The sequence below is a fragment of the Epinephelus fuscoguttatus genome, linkage group LG8 (genome assembly GCF_011397635.1).
Source record: "Epinephelus fuscoguttatus linkage group LG8, E.fuscoguttatus.final_Chr_v1".
In the NCBI taxonomy this organism is placed as follows: domain Eukaryota; kingdom Metazoa; phylum Chordata; class Actinopteri; order Perciformes; family Serranidae; genus Epinephelus; species Epinephelus fuscoguttatus.
The window spans coordinates 284,424-295,000 of NC_064759.1; the positions used below are offsets into that span (position 1 = coordinate 284,424).

Consider the following 10,577-nt stretch of genomic DNA (forward strand, 5'->3'; position numbering starts at 1 on the left):
TTGAATGTTTTGCTTTTAATTGCAAACCACCCTCTCCCATGATAGTTATGCTTATTTATTGGCCACCCAAACCTAACTCATCCTTTATCCCCGAGTTGTCAAATCTCCTCTCAACTTTCTGCACATCTTCTGCAAATGTCATTATCCTGGGTGATCTAAACATTCATGTCAACACCTTTGACTGCTCTGCTGCTGAATTCCTCCAATTATTGGACTGCTTCAATTTAATGCAACTTGTCGATGTCCCCACACACACCAGGGAGGACACTCTTGACCTGGTCATCACTAACTCTGTCCATCTTACCAATCTGCAGGCTTATGACCTCGGGGTGTCTGATCACAAGGCCATCTCTATGGAGCTGTCCTCCTCATCTTCCATCACTAAGCCTAAATGCCAAATCAGTTTCAGAAATATAAAAAACATCAATACAGAAACCCTGACTGCAGATCTTTAGTGTCTTACCACTGATTTTTCATCAGCTGACGAGGCACTGGACTACTATTACAGCCACCTGAGCAGCTTCTTGGACCTTCACGCCCCTATTAAGACCAGGGGCCTCATTTATAAAAGGGTCCTTAGGATTCATACTAAAAGTTGACGTGCGCCCAAAAGCCGAAAATGGGATGCGCCAAAAAATAATCTGATCTATAAAACCGTGCGCACGCACACTTGCACGCAAAGTTCTCTTTATAAATCACAGACCTCCTGGAGTTGTGCACATCCAGATCCGCCTCATATTCCGCCCTCTACACGCCCTAGTTCAACCATAAATGGTCATGCAAATCACCTCGTGAATGCGATCTGCATATAAATAAGCCGGCATGCAAGTGTTCTCTCGTTGTGAGTCACGGCGACAGGTGTGAGAAATGAACCAATAAACGGAATTTCTCCGAGACTGAGCTCGAGACCCTTTAACGGGAGGTGGAGGACTTAAGAAAGATTTTATTTGGTGGCCACAGCAGCGGGATCACTACTAAAAGAAAGCAAAAAAAGTGGCAACACATCAGCGCTGCTGATGCTGTCAGCTGTGTCTGTGGGACTGCACCGACAGTGACAGAACAAAAAAAAAGTGGTCTGATCTAAAGGTAGACCAAATATTTCTACTCCTGTACCAACATGTAGTTAATGTGTTGCTTTTAAATTTGAGGATGTTTGACATTGATGTGCGACATAAAGAATCACATTTATTAAAGGTGGAGGCAAAAAGGAGGATGTGCCAGTGCCATCTTGCGCAATTACGCACGAGGGTCACCGCAGTATTTATATGTTTATGGCAATCAGTCTGATCAGACACCCAACCTGAATTACAGCATGAACCAGTGGTATCCCTGTCCCAAAATACAACGTGTAATTTGAAATACAATTCAAAGATGAAAGTGTAATAGGTGAACACGTTTCTTCATGCCAGCTTTGTCATGAACAGCACATGTCTAAGTAGGGCTGATGAAATGAGTGTAACGGTTGTGCTTAATGGCTGTATTTCGAGACATGATAAATGCACTGGAAATATTTAGCTACATAAATAAATAAATATATTCCATGCAGTCGCGCCGTCCTCTCCCCCTCCTGCGCTCACAGAGTGGACAATGAGACGGTAGAGGCAGTGCAGATTAAATTAAATTCAGGATTTGAGTTGGATTTTACAGCGTTTTTATGAAACAATTATCACTCACTCCAAGCGCAAAATAAGGCTGCTAGATTTAATTTCAACGATAACGTGGATCTATGCGGACGACACACAACTATATGTCAAAACCACAGCCGCAGCCCCATCATCTTCATCATCATCATAACAACTCACTATCTGTCTGGAGGAGGTAAAAGTATGGATGGAGCACAACTTCTTTCAACTAAACGGCTCCAAAACTGAAGCAGTCATAATCGGCACCCCTCATCAGACCCAATCATCATCCACAATCAGCATCACCTTCTCTGGCCACAACATTCCCCTCTCCTCATCAGTTACTAACCTTGGTGTTAGGATGGACCCTCAACTCACCTTTGAATCCCACAAAAATCATCTCTGCAAGATCTCTTTCCACCATCTCCGCAACATCGCCAAACTCCGGCCCACTCTAACCCTCCCAGATGCTGATAAACTGGTCCATGCCTTTATCTCATCCAGACTGGACTTTTGTAATGCACTTCTCATCGGGGTCCCTAGCAAGAGTCTCCAATACATCCAAAACTCTGCAGCTAGGATCCTGATGAGAGTGCAGAAATATGAACATATCACAACCATCCTTCGCTCCCTACACTGGCTTCCTGTCTCCGCCCGGACTGAATACAAGGTGTCCCTCCTCACCCACCACAAGGAGTCGTTAAATATTCTTGCTAAAATGAGGGCTAATAAAGCTGAATATGCCTTATAAAATTCAGCTTTGAAGCCACTGGGACCAGGTGACTTCCTATTCTGCATAGACTGGATTGCCTCTTGAATCTCTAAAGTAGAGACAGGTCTACTCAATTCCTTCGTCATATTGTCATCAATTTGAGGGTAAGTTAATGAGTCTAAGGGGTTAGGGGTCATTGTAGTGATTGGGGGGCATTCCAAGGAATACAATTTGGTGTAGAATACAGAAAAAACTCTTAAGGCCAATTGGGTCAGAGTTGTACCTACTGTCAGTTAATTTGCTTTTGGAGATTAGTCTAGAAGTGCTAACTGCATGGGCCTGTTGTGCCAGAAGTCTCCCAGCTTTGTCTCCTTGTTCAAAGAAGCATTGTTTGGTTGTTTTTTTCCCCCGTTAAAGGGTTTTTTGGGGGGAGTTTTTCCTTATCCACTGTGAGGGTCCAAAGGACAGAGGGATGTCGTATGCTGTAAAGCCCTGCGAGGCAAATTGTGATTTGTGATATTGGGCTTTAAAAGTAAAATTGAATTGAATTGAATTGTCTAAGCTGTCTCTCCACTATATGCGTCATCAACAGGTTGTGCTCTGAGTGTAATAAAAGCCATTTTTTGAAGAGGGTGGGGGATGGAGAAGTCGAGTAGATTCTGTCAAGTTTGAGGAGTTCCTCCGCGATTTCTGCCAGCCTAGCCCTTCGTTTATCGTTTAACTCTATATAGAAGCGGATTTGTGTAGCAACAAAATCTTCAAACTTATTATCCGAAAGCAGGTGGGTTGGGTTGTACCATGTGGGAAACTGATGTCTATCGAGGTTGGAGCATGGTCAGATATGGCTATTGGGTCATAGTTGCATGTGCTCACACAGTGTAGTAGGTTATTATCAACTAAAAACAAGTCAATACGGGAAAATGTATGGTGTACGTGCAAGAAGAAGATTGAAATCTCCTCCTATGATTATACGGTGGCTGTCCAAGTTTGGGATTCCGGCAAAGAGCCTTGTGAAAAACTGGTCGTCATCCCAAGTAGGTGCGTAAATAGAGACTAATATTACTGGTGTTTTCTGTAGAGTGCAAGTAACCACAACATAACGGCTTTCGGTATCTTGTATAACATTCAGTGGCTCGAACATGACCCTTTTATTAATGATAATGGGTGCCCCTCTAGCTCTATTGGAAAACTTTGGGTGAAATAGATGACTCATCCATACTCTCTTGATACGGAGGGTATCTGATGTTTTAAGATGTATTTTTTGCAGAAACATAATGTCCCTTTTAAGGTGTTGCAGGCGTGTCAAAAACTTACCAACCATCATTGCGCTGTTCATGCCCTTGGTGTTCCAAGAGATCAGACGCACTCCGCTACCTGTTATTTTAGCTGCCCCAGTCATCTAATGTCACCAGAGTAATGAGTCCACCTGACCCTGCAGGGGAGGAGAGGGAGGGGAGGGGAAGGGAGAGAGGGAAAACAAGAAAAGGAAAAAAAAAGAAAACACAAAACAAACAAACAACAGTGGAAAGCATATATCCTTGAAACACCAGTAATCTTGGTTCTGGCATCACCTCGAGCTACCTTCCCTTACATTTATAGTATTTGACCCCATAGGTCTAAAAAGAACAATCACATAAACACAGAATCATAAAATTTGTCTCAAGTCAAGTGTGTAAATGTTTCATAGAATTGAACAAAGGCAAACAGTACTCTGCGTAAGGCACATGTATCAGTAACCCTCCGTCAGTGCAAATAATATCCTGAAAGCATCACCTGTGAATGGCAGATTAACACCCATCTTGAGGTAGAAATGGCTGCGTGATCTTAATAACACTGATAACAAACCAATCATATGGTATCATTAAACTGATCAGAGCCCTGACTTTGGGAGGTGAGTGAATACCAGGAAATAAGGATACTTCAGATAGCCCAACAAGAGGCAGAGGAAAAGGAGGTAGAACACAAGAGATAATAAAAATAGAAATCACAGTAACCCATGGGGGAGTAATGTCACTGTCATCAGCATGAATTAGGATTAAAAGGTGTCAACAGTCCCGTGTCATTGTAAATGTAAACACAGGTAAATGTTAACACAGGTAGAAAGAGGGATTCTGTTATTTTTATTCATTTTCTCCTTTCTCCTCTCAACAAAAAATGGAGCTAAAAAAACGTCAGCAATCACAGAATGCTGAATACACTTACAGTAAGCATGCCATGGAAAGAGAAATAGATAAACAACAAACAAAAAACGGCTGGCAGTCGTTATTCAGGTGTCTAAATGTCAGTTATCATAATTAGCCGTTAGCTCAATAGCAGGCTAGTGTTGCTAATGGTGCAGCCAGTCGATCAGCTCCAGCCCTGTCCAAGGCTAATACGGGAACAGTTATCTGGTTAGCATAGTGTTAGCTCACTTCTGTTGAGGCCATCAACTGCCCCCGTTGGACAGATACCTTCTGTGTGGGTGGATGTTATGAAGTCCTTGGCCTCTGCCACTGAGGAGAGTCTCTTGCTACCTCTGTCCTTTGTTACTATGACAAGCCTGGCAGGATACCGCAGTGCTGGCTTGAAGCCCAGGTTGTATAGCTCAGACATCACGTCTTGGTATTTCTGGCACTGTTGCATCACGTCCGGAGTTTTGATTTGATTTGATTTGATTTATTGACACAAGCAATACATAGAATTTAAAACAATAAAAACATGTGTCTGCATTTGTCAGGGATGGAATGAAAAAGTCCAGGACTTATTTCCATCGTTGTCCCTGTTATAACAGCTGTCCAAGTGGTGGCAGCGTAGTCCTCATAGATTGAGATGGGGGAGCCTCGGTACTGCAGCTTGCCTCTCTTAGCACGGGCCTCGCGGATGATCCTCTCCTTCACCTGGTACCTGTGTAGTGGGATGATAACGGGCTTTGGTCTCTGTCCTGCCTTCGGTTTGTCAGAAAGCGTCCGGTGGGCTCTGTCGCACTCCTGTGGTGACTCCAGGAAACCTTCACCAAAAACCACCATAAGCAATTCTGCAAAGAAAGTGGATGGGCGCGGCCCCTCAACTGATTCAGGTATGCCGACCACTCTGATGTTGTTACACCGGCTCCGGCCCTCGAGATCGCTAACTTTGGCTAACAGCTTAGCATTGCTCTCGGTAAGTGTAGCGCATGTTATCTCCAATGCTAATAAACATTCATCTTGCAAGTTGGTGCTTTCCTCGAGCAAGCTTATTTTCTGAGCATGGGCCGACACTAGCGTGAACGTGATTGAGCTTGTTTTGAGTGTCGAAATAGTGGTCCTAAAATCCGTGGCGAGGGCCTGGCGGTGTTCTTCTAGGAGGCTATGGCCGACATGCTAAACTTGCCGTCGTCTCCGCTGGAGGGATTGGCTTGGCACTCTGGTCTCTTATACTCTGCCTGGTTGAATACGATGTCATTTTCTGATGGTGTGTCCTCGGCTTGTTTGGAGAGTTTATGGGGTATCAAAAGGGTTTAATTGTAAAAAGTTGTGGGAGCAGGACTTGCACGTCTAATCCATCTTACCCAAACCGGAAGTCAGACGGGCCTTATGAGAGAATCGCCGAAGGACTGACCAGCTGCGGCTTCCCTCGGAGTACATCACATGCTGAGCTACACATTATGTTACGTGCTCACGCCCCCCATTTCCCCTGAAAAAAGGCACATGCTGTATTAGGGGTGACCCCGAATAGTGGATGATTTGGTGATTCGAATGGAGAAGTCTGATTCGACTGCCAGTCTCGCTGTCGAATCATCGCAAAATGTGGTTATGAAACAAGACCGTACCATTCTGACTATATGGGGGTGCTCACTGCTGCTGAACATCTTGATTTGACGTAGAATGTATTTGTTTTCTAGTAATTCATGATATATAGCCTATTTTGATTCAAACATCAGCCTAATTTCTGTTAATAAAAAATTGAAAATGACACGTGCGTTTAATCAGGAGGTATAATCATTACTACGCATGAATAAATCACCCAGTTGCTCAATGCAAATAAGCGGAGGTGAGTGAGTGCGCTGCACGACCATCAGAGCAGCATCAAGGCCTATGGTGATTAATGAGTGAGATAAGGAAAAGGTTACTGCGTCTTCTTCAGAGTCAAGAAGATGCAGTAGCGTCGAAACGTCAGTTTGTTTGCACTTTATTAAAAGCTCTGCAATTTTATGGAGACTGATTGGGCTTTCCTGCAAATTTGCACAGTTTGCTATTTAAAAAAACTATTTAAAAAGGGTTAGACACACAGACACAGACAGACTCAGAGACACAGAGACAGACTCAAAGAGACAGACACAGAGACACAGACACACAGACACAGACAGACTCAGAGACATAGAGACAGACTCAAAGAGACAGAGACACAGACAGAAACAGAGACACAGACAGACACAGAAACAGACAGAGACAGAGAGACAGACAGACACAGACAGACTCAGAAACACAGACAGACACAGAAACACAGACAGAGACAGAGACAGAGACAGACACACAGAAACAGACAGACACAGACAGACACAGAAACACAGACACAGACAGACACAGAGACACAGACAGACACAGAAACAGACAGAGACAGAGAGACAGACAGACACAGACAGACTCAGAAACACAGACAGACACAGAAACACACACAGAGACAGAGACAGAGACAGACACACAGAAACAGACAGACACAGACAGACACAGAAACACAGACACAGACAGAAACAGAGACACAGACAGAAACAGAAACACAGACAGACACACAGAAACAGACAGACATAGAGACACAGACAGAGACAGACACACAGAAACAGACAGACATAGAGACACAGACAGAGACAGACACACAGAAACAGACAGACATAGAGACACAGACAGAGACACAGACAGAGACAGACACAGAAACACAGACAGACAGAGACAGACACAGAAACAGAGACAGACAGACATAGAGACACAGACAGAAACAGAGACAGACACAGACACACAGACACAGACAGACTCAGAGACACAGAGACAGACTCAAAGAGACAGACACAGACACACAGACACACAGACACAGACAGACTCAGAGACATAGAGACAGACTCAAAGAGACAGAGACACAGACAGAAACAGAGACACAGACAGACACAGAAACAGACAGAGACAGAGAGACAGACAGACACAGACAGACTCAGAGACACAGACAGACACAGAAACACAGACAGAGACAGAGACAGAGACAGACACACAGAAACAGACAGACACAGAAACACAGACAGAAACAGAGACACAGACAGACACAGAAACACAGACACAGACAGAAACAGAGACACAGACAGAAACAGAAACACAGACAGACACACAGAAACAGACAGACATAGAGACACAGACAGAGACAGACACACAGAAACAGACAGACACAGAGACAGACACAGAAACAGAGACACAGACACAGAGACAGAGACAGACAGACATAGAGACACAGACAGACACACAGAGACAGACACAGAAACAGACAGACACAGAGAGAGACACAGACAGAAACAGAGACACAGACAGACAGACACAGAGAGAGACACAGACAGAAACAGAGACACAGACAGACAGACACAGAGAGAGACAGAGACAGACACACAGAAACAGACAGACATAGAGACACAGACAGAGACAGAGACAGACACAGAAACACAGACAGACACAGAGACAGACAGACACAGAGACACAGACAGACACAGAGACAGACAGACATAGAGACACAGACAGACACACAAAGACAGACACAGAAACAGACAGACACAGAGACAGACAGACACAGAGACACAGACAGACACAGAGACAGACAGACATAGAGACACAGACAGACACACAAACAGACAGACACAGACAGAGACAGACACAGAAACAGACAGACACAGAGACACAGACAGACACAGAGACAGACACAGAGACAGACACAGACAGACACAGAGACGTTCCGTCTGCTGAAGTCTCTGAAGAGACAAACTGAAGACAGAAAACTTTAAGTTTACTGAGAAGTAAAATAAATAAGTTCAGTTCAGTCATGTCCCCCACCACGTTAGGACCAGTTCAAAGTCATGTCCCCTGACATGTTAGGACCAGTTCAAAGTCATGTCCCCTGACATGTCAGGACCAAAGTCAAACCATCAAACAAACTATTTTTGCCTTCAGTGTCAGAGAAAAAACGTCTCCTTCAAAAAGATCTTCTCCACCTGTCAGTCTGTCACACTGACTCAGTTTCAGTTCTTCTCTTTTTATTGTTCAAAATGCAGTTTATAGATCATTAACGTCTCCTGTCTCCTCCCTGTTTGTCCTCTGTCTCCTCCCTGTCTCTACTCTGTCTCCTTCCTGTCTGTCCTCTGTCTCCTCCCTGTTTGTCCTCTGTCTCCTCCCTGTCTCTACTCTGTCTCCTCCCTGTCCTCTGTCTCCTCCCTGTCTGTCCTCTCTCTCCTCCCTGTCTCTCCTCTTTCTCCTCTCTGTCTGTCCTCTGTCTCCTTCCTGTCTGTCCTCTATCTCCTTCCTGTCTGTCCTCTTTCTCCTTCCTGTCTCTCCTCTTTCTCCTCCCTGTCTGTCCTCTGTCTCCTTCCTGTCTGTCCTCTTTCTCCTTCCTGTCTGTCTTCTTTCTCCTCCCTGTCTGTCCTTTTTCTCCTTCCTGTCTGTCCTCTTTCTCCTTCCTGTCTGTCTTCTTTCTCCTCCCTGTCTGTCCTTTTTCTCCTTCCTGTCTGTCCTCTTTCTCCTCCCTGTCTGTCCTCTTTCTCCTCCCTGTCTGTCCTCTGTCTCCTCCCTGTCTGTCCTCTGTCTCCTTCCTGTCTGTCTGTCTCCTCCCTGTCTGTCCTCTGTCTCTTCCCTGTCTGTCCTCTGTCTCCCTCCTGTCTTTCTGTCTCCTCCCTGTCTGTCCTCTGTCTCCTCCCTGTCTGTCCTCTGTCTCCTCCCTGTCTGTCCTTTTTCTCCTTCCTGTCTGTCCTCTTTCTCCTCCCTGTCTGTCCTCTGTCTCCTCCCTGTCTGTCCTCTGTCTCCTTCCTGTCTGTCTGTCTCCTCCCTGTCTGTCCTCTGTCTCTTCCCTGTCTGTCCTCTGTCTCCTTCCTGTCTGTCTGTCTCCTCCCTGTCTGTCCTCTGTCTCTTCCCTGTCTGTCCTCTGTCTCCCTCCTGTCTGTCCTCTGTCTCTTCCCTGTCTGTCCTCTGTCTCTTCCCTGTCTGTCTGTCTCCTCCCTGTCTGTCCTCTGTCTCTTCCCTGTCTGTCCTCTGTCTCCTTCCTGTCTGTCTGTCTGTCTCCTGTCTCCTTCCTGTCTGTCCTCTTTCTTTTCCCTGTCTCCTCCCTGTCTGTCCTCTGTCTCCTCCCTGTCTCCTCCCTGTCTGTCCTCTGTCTCCTCCCTGTCTCCTCCCTGTCTGTCCTCTGTCTCCTCCCTGTCTGTTCTCTTTCTCCTTCCTGTCTGTCTTCTTTCTCCTCCCTGTCTGTCCTTTTTCTCCTTCCTGTCTGTCCTCTGTCTCCTCCCTGTCTCTCCTCTTTCTCCTCCCTGTCTGTCCTCTGTCTCCTTCCTGTCTGTCCTCTCTCTCCTTCCTGTCTGTCTTCTTTCTCCTCCCTGGCTCTCCTCTTTCTCCTCCCTGTCTGTCCTCTGTCTCCTCCCTGACTGTCCTCTGTCTCCTTCCTGTCTGTCTGTCTCCTCCCTGTCTGTCCTCTGTCTCTTCCCTGTCTGTCCTCTGTCTCCCTCCTGTCTTTCTGTCTCCTTCCTGTCTGTCCTCTGTCTCCTCCCTGTCTGTCTCCTCCCTGTCTGTCCTCTGTCTCTTCCCTGTCTGTCCTCTGTCTCCTTCCTGTCTGTCCTCTTTCTCCTCCCTGTCTCTCCTCTGTCTCCTCCCTGTCTCCTCCCTGTCTCTCCTCTGTCTCCTCCCTGTCACCTCCCTGTCTGTCCTCTGTCAGCTCTGGGATTCGCAGTCTGGAGACACTGTGTCTCCAGGTGACAGACCTGTTTCCAGGGTTACGGAGGATGCAGTCGGTGCTGCCGGAGCATGGCTGTCTTCTGGTGTCTCCTGGGAACTACTGGCAGAACCAGAGGGACCTGTTTGACTCGGACCCAGACCTCCTGAAGACCATCCAGAAACATGAGCCCAAAGGTCTTCACACCTCGGCCACACTGAGAGGTAGGACTGAGGAGGACAAGGACGGTCCACGTCCTCAACACCTGCTGTCCCCCTTTATCATGGTTCAGTCTTATTTCATCAGAGGGAGGAAGACAGAGACTGACAGAGACAAAGACAGAC

At 46.1% G+C, this 10,577-nt stretch overlaps 1 protein-coding gene across 2 annotated transcripts in view; it reads left to right on the forward strand.

Annotated features, from left to right (window-relative positions):
- The window catches only part of LOC125893421 (SREBF chaperone), an 86,791-nt gene that overhangs the window by 34,600 nt on the left and 41,614 nt on the right, over window positions 1–10,577 (forward strand). For both annotated transcript variants that reach the window (XM_049584086.1, XM_049584087.1), the window contains one exon: window positions 10,237–10,457. In XM_049584086.1, the coding sequence (XP_049440043.1) occupies window positions 10,237–10,457 (221 nt within the window). The remainder of the gene's footprint in view (window positions 1–10,236; window positions 10,458–10,577) is intronic.